General features: G+C 31.5%; 1 protein-coding gene across 1 annotated transcript in view; it reads left to right on the top strand.

Annotated features, from left to right (window-relative positions):
• Window positions 1-13,083, top strand: part of LOC143078825 (ATP-dependent RNA helicase DDX1-like) — a 231,487-nt gene extending 218,404 nt beyond the window's left edge. The window contains exons 25-28 of the mRNA XM_076253811.1: window positions 3,887-3,929; window positions 11,088-11,186; window positions 11,423-11,543; window positions 12,712-13,083. Coding sequence (XP_076109926.1) covers window positions 3,887-3,929; window positions 11,088-11,186; window positions 11,423-11,543; window positions 12,712-12,836 — 388 coding nt within the window. The 3' untranslated portion in view covers window positions 12,837-13,083. The remainder of the gene's footprint in view (window positions 1-3,886; window positions 3,930-11,087; window positions 11,187-11,422; window positions 11,544-12,711) is intronic.
• The last annotated feature ends 1,153 nt before the right edge of the window (window positions 13,084-14,236 follow it).

The raw sequence follows: 14,236 nt of genomic DNA, 5'->3' as shown, positions 1-14,236 counted from the left end.
CATCATTAATTCTGTTTTAGTCAAGGCTGAGATCCAAGGACCTATGTATGCCTACATCCCTTTTGTCGACTGAAAGGTTTGTGGTTCCAATTAGCAGCTTAATAGAAAATTGAAGATGTGGCGTGCCAATAAGACAACTCTCTATCCAAGTCACAATATGTAAAAAGTAAACCACTATAGATGAAAGTATGGCTTTGATTAAGATTATTTGAAGAATAGAGCATACATTGAATTCAAAAAGTACGGCCTTCACACTGAGCCTTGGCTCACACCGAATTATAAGCTATAAAGGACCCCAAAATGACTAGTGTAAAGCTGTTCTAACATGAAAACCAACAGTCTAGTCTATAGAAAAAAACGAGAAACAAGAAACATCAAAAGACAATCACAGAACAACAGGTTCCTGATTTAGGACAGGTGCAAACAAATGCAGCAGATTTTAAGGTTTTAACAGGTGCTAACCTTCACCCTAACCTGAATGTTACATTACAATATATAAAGACACACTATAAAATATCAATATAAGTTTCGTACTTGATCAAAACAAGTAAACATACACTGAACAAAAAAATTAATCTATGACACAATATGAATACAATATATAAAACAATGTCAAAAAGAAAACTTTAACCTGGGACAAAATATGTAATTGGCAGGTGTCATCTGACCTTCATCTCATTTTCATGGTTCAGTGCTGAATGTTAAGTTTTTGCGCTGTGGACTTTTTTCTAATACTATGTGCAATAGGTCAATTATATTTTGTATGGAAATATTTTAGGATGTACATGTCAGTCTTGCAAGTTTTATTTAAGAGTTGAATGCTTCTATTTATAACTTTATTGGGGTGTAAAAGTGTTGACCAAAGTACATATTGTATAAAGCGCGAGCATGAAAGCGCTTCATTCTAAAAATGTGTGCACGGTCAACGCTTTTACAACTTTATGAATTTACAAAAAGAAGCATTCAATTCTTATAATTACATTTTTTAGCTAGGATCATGAAAACACGATTTACATCAAGTTTTTATTTAATTTCCCTGTGCATTTTATTATGGGACCTCGTGTCATCATGCATACCCGTAGCCAGGGGGGTTTGGACGAACCCCCCCTTGAAAACAAATAAGCACTGTTAAAGTCAACGTTCTGTTCGAGTTGTGACTGTTAAAGTCGAGTTTGTGAGTCCAAATAACCACCCCTTGGAAATTCCTGGCTACGGGCCTGTCATGAGTGATAAGTTTTATTGTGTAATGCAATTGCTTAAGGCATAACATGTGATGTGCAGTTACCCAATCAGAATAATGTATTATAATGAAACATACATCTAATGTAATTATTTGACCTTGACCTTATTTTCCAGGGGCGGATGCAGGAATTTTCGAAAGGGGGGGTGCTAAGGGGTGCTAACCCAGGGCAAAGGGGGGGTGCAAAACATATGTCCCGATACAAATGCATTGATCGGCAAAAATAAAGGGGGGGTGCGCACCCCCGGAACCCCCCCCCCCCTGGATCCGCCACTGTTTTCAAGGTTTATTGCTCAGTGTTAAGATTTTGTGTTTTGATCGGTTTATCTTCAACTATAAATAATAGGTCAACTATATTTGGTGTATGGAATGAATGTAAGGTGTGAATGTCTGTCTGACAAGTATCATCTGACCTTGACCTTCTTTTTCATGGTTCATCAGTCAATGTTAAATTTTTATGGTTACGTTTGTATCCTAGAAACTATAAACAATTGGTCAACAATATTTTGTCTATAGAATGATTGTAAAATGTACATGCAATTTGGTTTGGTTTATCTGACATTGACCTCATTTTCTTGGATCATGTTAAGTTTATGTGATGCTTGTAGTAAAGCCTTATATTTAGGACTATCAACATTAAATCAATGATCAGTAAAGCAGGCCAGACATTTCAGCGTGTGGGCTCTTGTTATTTCCATATCAGGCATTCAATGATTCAAACCACAATTAGTGTTGTCAAACAAACTGAAATATTATGGTAATGGAGACTACACTTTCAAAATCAGTAGATCTTTTTCCAATAGGAAGGTATTAGGTGCAACTAAAAATCAGTAGATTTGGCATGAATGAAAACAATGAGACTAAGGTTAAGTAGAAAACAGACGGTTTAAATCATTCCGACATCCTAGGAAGTGAATGGCTGTTAATCTGTACAATTTCATAAAGACTCAGAAGTATTGACAAAAGCTATATAAAAAATGGTCTGCAGACTTCCTGTATTAAGTTATAGGACCATAGATATTTTCATCAAATCATAGTCATTTTACAAACTTCATAAAAGTCTGTCTTTTATCAATATACTCACCTAACAAGGATGTATGACGTTATATAGGATATTGTCTTGTCAATGGACAAAAATTTGCATTCGATTTCTTACCATTTTTATCAGACTTTTATACTTAAAAAGATATTATTAATTCTATATATAGTCTAACAAAGGTTACATTTTTGTAAAACTACATATTCCAGTGCTATTTTGGGTCAAATACTTCATTTTATTTTAATTTAACTTTTAATTTTACAGAAACAAAATGGTAATATTTGTTTGTCTATTCAAGATGATGAAATTGAGAAATTCAACATGCAACAGTTTGTATGCCCCTGTCATAGTAGAGGGGGCATTGAGTTTTTATCCTTGTCTGTCTTAACATCTGAGCATTCCAAAGTGGGTTTCTGTTCTCTAACTTTAGTTAGTGTTAACCAAATGTTTTGGAACTTCTACACAGTGCTTACTTTCTAAAAACACAGATCTAGTTTGAAATTTTGCTTCACTTTTACCGTTCTAGAGTTACGACCCTTTACAAATGGATATTTTTTTCGTTTTCTTTCTCTAACTTAAGTTTGCCTCAACCAAATGTTATGAAACTGATGTCCCTTTATAACAATATATATGAAAATGTGGGCATCATCTATGTTTAATGGACACAGTTCTCATTTATGTTTAGGATGTTATCTGTGCAACAGGCTATGTCCTGTCCCATTACCATTACCGTTAAATGTTACTTACCAAATTATAGTTTGAATTCACCTCTACAAATTGATCAACTGTAAAGAATTTCAGCTCATTGCTTCAATGAAAGGTTGTTAATATGAAGCAAGAACAATTTAATAACAATTAACCTTACCATCTAATTCCAGTGATTGTCTGTCTGGTGACCAGTTTGTAGAGTGAATTTAAATTGTAATAATGTCAAACAATTCACCAATTGGTACTGTCAAAGGACAAAAACCTTTTGATTTTAATGATATGTGGGTTAAATTGTTCCTAATTTACTATATGATCCTTTTACTAATGTAAGAAACTGTACTGCGTTTAATTCTGACTGGAAAAGGTCAATTAGACAATGAAGTACACCCTTTCAATTTATGTCTTTCACTGAAAACTTGTCTTTCACTGAAAACTTATGTATGCCTTTATAAAGTCATTTCCCAGATAGAGGGGATCACCTGTATCCCTGCAATATTAAAATTCACCAAGCTTCTTCATGATTGTCTTAATGCAGTATAAACTAGAAATGATGTTTGTTTTGTAAGTACTTAAAATCACAATTTCCAAAGGACAGTAGTGCTGATTATCAATTATGATAATTAGATCTGCCAAAGATTATTTGTGCAATATAGCATCATATTTTTTCAACCACTCGCTCAACATGGAAAGGAAGAGACGATGCCCCTAAACGCCTGAATGATATTCACTAAAACCAAAGTTTATGACAGAAAGGCAACAAACTCGAAAGTTGTATTTTAAGATAACATGAAAACAGCTCAATCTTTTAGTTTCGTAGTGCTGTTTGAATCCTTTTTACAGAGACTTAAAATAGTTTGATATTGAAATATTGCAAATGCTTGGGTTTTTTTTCTTTTCAGAATGGGATTGGCAATATCTCTTGTTGGAACTGTCAAAGAAAAGGTTTGTTTGAATAATATTTACACTCTTTATTATTTTCATTTGCTAATTAACAAAGGGTATTTGTCTTACATACATATTGCTTCTGTCATATTACTTTTACATTGACTTTCTTTAAATAGCTTTGCTGTTTTCTATATTAAGTAGAATACCACAGATGGAATTATTATCTGTTTTATGAAAACTAAAAATAATTTCCTTTGGGAACCATTCTTTGAATAAGTTGTCTGCAGCAATCTTAAAAGTGCACTACCTGTCAAATTCATGTTCACCGATTCTTATCAAATTCTCATATTTGATTTATAACAATGTAAAACATTTATCCAAACTATATAAAGTATAAATAGAACAATAAACAAGGCACAGGCATGAAATTACGTAGCTTTGTTTGTTGTGTATTTGAGTCTAGACGCCATCTAATTATTTACCAAGTTGACCTCTATTAAGTCATCCGATGACCATATAAGCGATGTAAACTAAATATATAAATGTATTAAGCAAGCACGTGCTGTTGAATTATTCTAGGTCTTTTTAATTTCATATTACAGATAAAAAATAAATGTTTATCATCGTTTTTATACGACCGCAAGAATTGAAAATTTTTTGGTCGTATATTGGTATCACATTGACGTCGTAGTCGTCCGTCGTCGTCGTCCAAAGACTTTTGGTTTTCGCACTATAACTTAAGTATAAATGAATAGAAATCTATGAAATTTAAACACAAGGTTTATGACCATAAAAGAAAGGTTGGAATTGATTTTGGAAGTTTTGGTCCCAACAGTTTGGGAATTAGATGCCAAAAAGGGCCCAAATAAGCATTTTCTTGTTTTTTCACACTATAACTTTAGTTTAAGTAAATAGAAATCTAGTAAATTTTGACACAAGGTTTATGACCACTAAAGGAAGGTTGGGATTGATTTTGGGAGTTTTGGTCCCAACAGAAATTAGGGGCCAAAAAAGGGCCCAAATAAGCATTATTCTTGGTTTTCGCACAATAACTTATAGTATAAGTAAATAGAAATCAATGAAATTTAAACACAAGGTTTATGAACACAAAAGGAAGGTTTGGATTGATGTTGGGAGTTGAGGTCCCAACAGTTTAGAAATTAGGGCCCAAATAAGCATTTTTCTTGGTTTTCGCAAAATAACTTAAGTATAAGTAAATAGAAATCTATGAAATTTAAACACAAGGTTTATGACCATAAAAGGAAAGTTAGGATTGATTTTGGGAGTTTTGGTCCCAACAGTTTAGGAATAAGGGGCCCAAAGGGTCCAAAATTAAACTTTGTTTGAATTCATCAAAAATTGAATAATTGGGGTTCTTTGATATGCCGAATCTAACTGTGTATGTAGATTCTTAATTTTTGGTCCCATTTTCAAATTGGTCTACATTAAGGTCCAAAGGGTCCAAAATTAAACTAAGTTTGATTTTAACAAAAATTGAATTCTTGGGCTTCTTTGATATGCTGAATCTAAACATGTACTTAGATTTTTATACGACCGCAAAAATTGAAAATTTTTTGGTCGTATATTGGTATCATGTTGGCGTCGTCGTCTGCGTCGTCGTCGTCCGAATACTTTTAGTTTTCGCACTCTAACTTTAGTAAAAGTGAACAGAAATCTATAAAATTTTAACACAAGGTTTATGACCACAAAAGGAAGGTTGGGATTGATTTTGGGAGTTTTGGTCCCAACATTTTAGGAATTAGGGGCCAAAAAGGGCCCAAATAAGCATTATTCTTGGTTTTTGCACAATAACTTTAGTATAAGTAAATAGAAATCAATGAAATTTAAACACAAGGTTTATGACCACAAAAGGAAGGTTGGGATTGATTTTGGGAGTTGAGGTCTCGACAGTTTAGGAATAAGGGGCCAAAAAGGGGCCCAAATAAGCATTATTCTTGGTTTTCGCACCATAACTTTAGTATAAGTAAATAGAAATCTATGAAATTTAAACACATGGTTTATGACCATAAAAGGAAGGTTGGGTTTGATTTTGGGAGTTTTGGTCCCAATAGTTTAGGAATAAGGGGCCCAAAGGGTCCAAAATTGAACTTTGTTTGATTTCATCAAAAATTGAATAATTGAGGTTCTTTGATATGCCGAATCTAACTGTGTATGTAGATTCTTAATTTTTGGTCCCGTTTTCAAATTGGTCTACATTAAGGTCCAAAGGGTCCAAAATTAAACTTAAGTTTGATTTTAACAAAAATTGAATCCTTGGGGTTCTTTGATATGCTGAATCTAAAAATGTACTTAGCTTTTGATTATTGGCCCAGTTTTCAAGTTGGTCCAAATTGTGGTCCAAAATTAAACTTCGTTTGATTTCATCAAAATTTGAATAATTGGGGTTCTTTGATATGCCAAATCTAACTGTGTATGTAGATTCTTAATTTTTGGTCCCGTTTTCAAATTGGTCTACATTAAAGTCCAAAGGGTCCAAAATTAAACTAAGTTTGATTTTAACAAAAATTGAATTCTTGGGCTTCTTTGATATGTTGAATCTAAACATATACTTAGATTTTTAATTATGGGCCAAGTTTTCAAGTTGGTTCAAATCAGGATCCAAAATTATTATATTAAGTATTGTGCAATAGCAAGAAATTTTCAATTGCACAGTATTCAGCAATAGCAAGAAATCTTCAATTGCACAGTATTGTGCAATAGCAAGAAATTTTCAATTGCACAGTATTGCGCAATAGCAAGAAATCTTCAATTGCACACTATTGTGCAATAGCAAATATTTTCAATTGCACAGTATTGCGCAATAGCAAGAAATATCTAATTGCACAATATAGTGTAATAGCAAGAAATTTTCAATTGGAGTTATCTTTCTTTGTCCAGAATAGTAGTTGAATCAACTTAAATCATTGTTTTATACAATATACAATGTATATTCACTTTTACTACCAACTGATAAATTAAAACAATCTTTACCATTCAGTGATAACAAGCACTTTATTTTACATTTTAATATTTTATGATGTATTTAAATGAGTAGTTATTGTTGCAAACTCCATTAGAAATTTGAATTGAGATCAGTTTTGGGAAAAGGGAAATGGGGAAGGGAAATAAAAATAGGGGGGGGGGTAATTTTTCTCATTTCAGATTTCATTAATAAAAAGAAAATTTCTTCAAACATTTTTTTGAGAGGATTGATATTCAACAGCATAGTGAATTGCTCAAAGGCAAAACAAATATTTTAAGTTCACTAGACCACATTCATTCTGTGTCAGAAACCTATGCAGTGTCAACTATTTAATCACAATCCAAATTTAGAGCTGAATCCAGCTTGAATGTTGTGTCCATATTTGCCCCAACCGTTCAGGGTTCAACCTCTGCGGTCGTATAAAGCTGCGCCCTGTGGAGCATCTGGTTTATTATTGGCCCAGTTTTCAAGTTGGTCCAAATGCGGGTCCAAAATTAAACTTTGAATTGAATTCTTGAGGTTTTTTGATATGCTGAATCTAAACATGTACTTAGATTTTTTATTATGGGCCCAGTTTTCAAGTTGGTCCAATTTGTGGTCCAAAATTAAACTTTGTTTGATTTTAACAAAACTTAAATCCTTGGGGTTCTTTGATATGCTGAATCTAACCATGTACTTATAATTTTTATTATGGGCCCAGTTTTCAAGTTGGTCCAAATTGTGGTCCAAAATTAAACTTTGTTTGATATCAACAAATTGAATCCTTTGGGTTCTTTGATATGCTGAATCTAAACCTTTACTTATATTTCTGATTATAGGCCCAGTTTTCAAGTTGGTCCAAATTGCGGTCCAAAATTAAACTTTGTTTGATTTCAACAAAAATTGTATATATGGGGTTCTTTGATATATGCTTAATCTAACCATGTATTTAGAATTTTGATGTTTGAGCCCAGTTATCAGATTGGTCCACATGGAGGTCTAAAGGGTCCAAAATTGAACTTTATTTGATTTCATCAAAAATTGAATTCTTGGGGTTCCTTGATATGCTGAAATTAACCATGTATTTAGATTTTGGATATTGGACCATAATAGGTAATGTCCAATTTAAAATTTAAAGTTTTTTTAAGTTTAAGTTCTTAGACCACATTAATTATATGTCAGAAACCTGTGTTGTGTCAATTATTTAACCACAATCCAAATTCAGAGCTGTATCAAGCTTGAATGTTGTGTCCATACTTGCCCCAATGTTCAGGGTTCGAACTCTGCGGTCGTATAAAGTTACCTGTATTATAATGTTTATTTGTGGATAGAATCAGTCAATCAAATGATTAGGTAGGTTTTTCATATATGTCGTAGCTAGAGTGCCCCTTTATTTTTCTGGACACAAAAGATAAGTATGGTCAGATCATATGTTTTCTTACTTCATATGAATTCGTTATATGCATACTTTTTCAATGGAAATTGTGAGGTCACATTGCATTCTTTTTTTTTTTAACTTTTGATTTTTTTAGTTCCAACAATTACAACATTTTTAAAAATGACATACATACAATATAATACATATAAGATAAATACAATGTCATTTTTATAAATAAATCTTAATTTGAAATATTTTACATTTTCTATTGAAAAGATAAATAAATAAAAAAGAAATAAAGAAGGAAAACAAAACACAAAACAATTATCCAGTTACATCCCTATCTATATTTTAAATATCACATAATTATGTTGGAAAAAAAATATTTTCAAAATTAATGAGACATATTTCTTTCGTAACAGCCATCAACACAGATCAAGTACATAACATGACAATAATATTTTCTTTAAAATAAATTACAATTAAAGAGTCATAAGTAATTGTAACAAAAAAAAAAGACATTAGCTGGTATTCAATAAAAGTTTTTCAAAAACATTCCATACATTGTCAAAAAATTCAGTTATCTTTTTATTTTTTACAGCTATCATACTCTCTAATTTATACATATCTTTCAGCTTTATTATAATTGCTTGCAATGAGAGATTCTTTTTAAAGCATCTAGAATTATACACATATTGTTTAATATAAAGAAAAAAAGATTTTATATGGGTTGTTGGGGAATATCTTGGATAAGTCTCCAAAAAGAAAGTTTAATTTATTCATTGGGAGACTTATTCCACCGGAAAGGAACCAGTTATCAATATCCTGTAGAAAATTTTGTACAGTATTGGAATTTCAAAATAGGTGTTCTATAGACTCATTATCTGATTTACAAAATGTACATAAAGGATCATTGGTCACTTTTATTTAAACTAAATACTGATTTGTGGCAATAATGCAATGGTTAATCCTATATTGCAACCACTTGAATTTACTATTTTTAGTAACAGCAAAAGGCAGTCTGAAAATCTTTTTCCAGTTCAGATTCTGTTCACCTGAAATTTTAACCCACTTAAGCTGTCCAGTAATGATAACATTATTTCTTGTCAGTACAGAATACATATCTTTTGATCCTTTACAATGTTTTAAAAATATGATCCATCTTAATAGAACTTAAACCCACGAGACGAAGATATATTTTGCAAATTTCAATACTAAGTTCTGTAATTTAAAGTCAGTCATAGCACTTTTTTACTATACATGGAAGACATTCACTTATATATTGACTTTATTAACTGTTCCAATAAAGTAAAACAAGTTATATACTAATCTGTTACCTTGGATAATAAAACTGGAATGATAATTGAGGAAAGTATTACACAATATAAGAATAAGGAGATGTGATTTTATTGCCAATCAGACATCTATCCATAGTTTAAATGAAGCAACTATGCAACCAGGTTTTTCCAATGTTGTTGTTTGCATTTCTTATTTGCTTAATATGGAATTAAGGTGGTACTCAACACTTTAATTAAAATTAATTTGGCTCGTTAAATTTTTTAAAAATTTTGACAAAGTATTTACTTTGACCCTTTGACAAAAATATAAAAATTTGAACAAATTTGAACCAACCGTTTTTATCAGAAAAATTACACAAGTTATATAGCAGTTTAACAAACACTTATTTTGTTCACTGAGAAGCTTAATATTCCCTTAACAACCCAATGTAATTAAAATGTTTAGCTGATTTTACAGAGTTATCTCCCTGTAGTGTTAGGTACCACCTTACTCTCTTACAATATAGCTTAAGTAGTTGGTTTTCAAAATCTTTCTATTTCCTTATTTCCATTTGATTTGAGCTTTATTTTGAGAACAAATATTCTGAATTAGATGAGAAAGCTTTCTTTAGTTCCAAGGTAATTTCTCTAATCTGTGTAACGTGTAATATTTGTATTGCTTGAACTAATTCGTTCTGAAAGCAGGATTCATCTGTCAACATAACAACTAAGCGGATCATATAATTAAATTATATTTATTCTCTTTTAATTATTTAATTTCCTTGTTTGCACAATATTGTGTAAGTTCATTGTCGCCATTACTCACCCACGACAACTTGTACTCTAATTAGATTTTCTCTATCCTCCTTTAGCTCTAGAACTAAGAATTTGTTACAATTATCTGTCATATTAGCAGGTTTTCGTTTCTTAAAATGTACTTCACAATTAATTTCATATGACATGGTTAGGAAAATTAATAGCATGTGCACAAGGACAAACATTTATTTTATTGAGAACATGAGAGAATTTATTATTTGTATTTTAATTTCCATTTTGTATTAAGAAATAATCTCTTGAAAAATAGTTTTCCTTTGAAAATAATTAAAAGGGTGCACTATAAAAGAGATGAAATCAGTACCACTTTTTGTTTGTAAACTTTAAAAGAAAAAAAAAAAAAGAAAAAAAACTAAAAAGTACATATTAATGTATCTTCATAAATTTGTGTATACCATATGTTGACTTCTGCAGAATTTTGTTTTTATCTCTGAAAATATTTTTTAAGAAGGAAAATAAACACTGAAGCTTTAAATACAAGTTAGGAGACAAACTTCCTCAAGAGTCCATATGAAGCAAATATTTAAAAAAAAACTATAGGTCACTGTACAGCTGTCAACAATGAGCAAAACCAAAACTACATAAAATCTGTAAAAGGCTCTGACATGACAAATGTATAATAGTTCAATCAATAAACTTAAGTCTGAATATGTGCACAAAAAAAAATCAAAACTGATGCTGTCATGTTTTGCCATTGATAAAACATCTGCAGTAACTTCTGAGTTTACAGTATATCTAAATAAGTGTCTTCCTTGTTTTGGCAGGTATGGTACCATTCTAACTGTAACACCCGAGGGAAAGGATGTTATAACACAAATCTAACTGATTATGGGGGATGCTGTATATGGTATGATGAACCTAAGGTATTTATTAGTACTTGGCAGGAAAACAGCTTTTATTAAGTTGAAATAATTTTATTTTGAAATATTGTGAACAATGTACATCATAATATAATATCCCTTTCCAAAGATGATTTACACTGCTTTGCCCATTGTCTGTCCATATTCCTTCAATTAATCCTAAATACTTCCTATCAATATGTTTTTTTTATAGCATGAATGAAGTAGACTGTTTTCCCATTTTGTTCTGTCTGTTACAGCTACTATCTGATATACAGGAGCACCTTGATATCACCATTGATTTAGTACAACCTGATATGAAAGTGGCTATTAATGAATTTGATGGTAAAGTAACATATGGTCAGAGAAGGAAAGTTGGAGGTAGGTTCAAGATTTCGGGGTCAGGAATCCGCACAAAACCTGTTTATATCTATAATAGTCTTCCTGATCTGTTTCACTTCAGCAAAGTAATATGACTTTGAAAATGTACCTGAAAATAATTTAATTTTGGATGTAACGCGTCTTTTGATTGGCTGACATCGTTTTGTTTATTCTATCATAGACACAATTTTGTCATGTGACCATGAAGTCATCAACGTTTTTTCATGATTTACACCACTTTATGTAAAACTTGGTTGGTTGATAATATATTATAACTCCAGTTTTACATGGTTGATAATATATTATAACTCCAGCTCCTGTGGAGAGAAGAGTAAACATTACATAATAAATAGATATAACACTTTAGAATAGAATTTAGAATTAAATTATAAGAAATAACTGTAATATTTTATCAGTCTATCTGAAATAACATAAAAAATGTGGTGCACACTGTAAAATAACCCGCTACACGCATTATTCTGTGTGCATCACATTTTTTATGTTATTTCTTCATAGACAGAAAAAATATTACAGTCATTCCTTAAGTAATGTTGTTAATAAAATTTAGAATCAAAATGGAAATATATCAAAGAGACAACAACCCAACCAAAGAGCAGATACCAGCTGAAGGCCACCAATGGGTATTTAATGCAGGGTGAAAATCCAGCACCCTGTCCCAGAGATGGGCCTCAGTTGGCCCCTAGATAAAAATGTGTACTAGTTCAGTGAAAATGGATGTCATACTAAACTCCAAAAACATACAAGTCTAACAAAGACCAGAAGCTCCTGACTTGGGACAGGAGCAAACATTTGGCAGAGTTAAACCATGTTTCATGAGATCTCTTCTGTTAAATGTACATTAATAACATTTGTAGTGAAAGGGAAAACATTATAGATTACAACTTCGGTATCACTTCTTTTTTTAAGTGAAATTTCTACTTAGTCAAAAATAAAAGGTTTTCAGAACCCTATGTGGGACCCATGCTCTATAGATATTTTTGGTTATTCTAATACAATTACACAACTATATTTCTAATGTATGCTTGAATACATTATAATTACCTATTAGACTAGTGCTATTACTGATGACTGATTTTCAGCTTTATAATATGCAAGTAATGATTGGCTTAAAGAAGTATTACAATATCTATTATTATTTGTCTTACAGGTGGGTCATACAAAGGTCACATAGAAACATTGGCTCCATCTGTTAAAGAATTAGCAGAACTAGAAAAGAGAGCTCAGACGTCATTTATAGATCTTAAATACAGGAAAAAGTTCATGACTAGATAATTGGACATATATTTTTAGATCGGCAGTAATCGTGATGTTAACTAGTCCTTAGGTCCTGAGATTATGTTTATATTAAGCTTTAACATTTTCAGATTAATTAGCCTGACTGTGGAGGTATTCAGACATTCATTGTTGTGCAGTTAAATATAATGAAATCCTTTATTAATGCTTTTTAGTGCAATTGTTATGTTAAGAATATTAATATCTGGGATTAAAGTATAAAAAAATAAAGGGAATAAGTACATTATTATGGATTCTGTTGTTGTTATTTTCACCCTGTTCACACTACATTTTTATTCTGCAATGTTCATAGATTTACTTTGAAAATAATGTTCACATATAAAAAGAGATCTGGAAAGATTTATGATAACAAAGCAGAACAAGGTGCTCTGCAGGGTGCAGCTTTATACGAAGGCAGAGATCCAACCCTGAACAGTTGGAGCAAGTATGGACACAATATTCAAGCTTGATACAGCGATCAAATTTTTGACACAAGTGACATGAGTTTCCGACACAAAACAAATGTTTACAACATGATACCAATATACGACCAAAATTTTTTATTTAAAATTTTTTGGTCGTATATTCGTATCACGTTGGCGTCAGCATCAGCGTCGTCGTCGTCTGAATACTTTTGGTTTTCGCACTATAACTTTAGTTTAAGTAAATAGAAATGTATGAAATTTAAACACAAGGTTTATGACCATAAAAGAAAAGTTGGGATTGATTTTGGAAGTTTGGGTCCAAACAGTTTAGGAATTAGGGGCCAAAAAGGGCCCAAATAAGCATTTTCTAGGTTTTCGCACTATAACTTTGTTTAAGTAAATAGAAATCAATGATATTTTGACACAAAGTTTATGACCACATAAGGAAGGTTGGGATTGATTTTGGGTGTTTTGGTTCCAACTGTTTAGGAATTAGGGGCCAAAAAAGGGCCCAAATGAGCATTATTTTTGGTTTTCGCACAATAACTTTAGTATAAGTAAATAGAAATCATTGAAATTTAAACACAAGGTTTATCAACACAAAAGGAAGGTTGGGATTGATTATGGGAGTTTTGGTCCCAACAGTTTAGGAATAAGGGGCCCAAAGGGTTCAAAATAAAACTTTGTTTGATTTCATCAAAAATTGAATAATTGGGGTTCTTTGATATGCCGAATCTAACTGTGTATGTAGATTCTTAATTTTTGGTCCCGTTTTGAAATTGGTCTACATTAAAGTCCAAAGGGTCCAAAATTAAACTAAGTTTGATTTTAACAAAAATTGAATAATTGGGGTTCTTTGATATGTTGAATCTAAAAATGTACTTAGATTTTTGATTATTGGACCAGTTTTCATTTGGTCCAAATCGGGGTCCAAAATTAAACTTTGATTGATTTCATCAAAAATTGAATAATTGG

The sequence above is a fragment of the Mytilus galloprovincialis genome, chromosome 6 (genome assembly GCF_965363235.1).
Source record: "Mytilus galloprovincialis chromosome 6, xbMytGall1.hap1.1, whole genome shotgun sequence".
Lineage (NCBI taxonomy): Eukaryota > Metazoa > Mollusca > Bivalvia > Mytilida > Mytilidae > Mytilus > Mytilus galloprovincialis.
The sequence above is the reverse complement of the archived record's forward strand: the minus strand, read 5'-3'. Positions and strand labels throughout refer to the sequence as shown.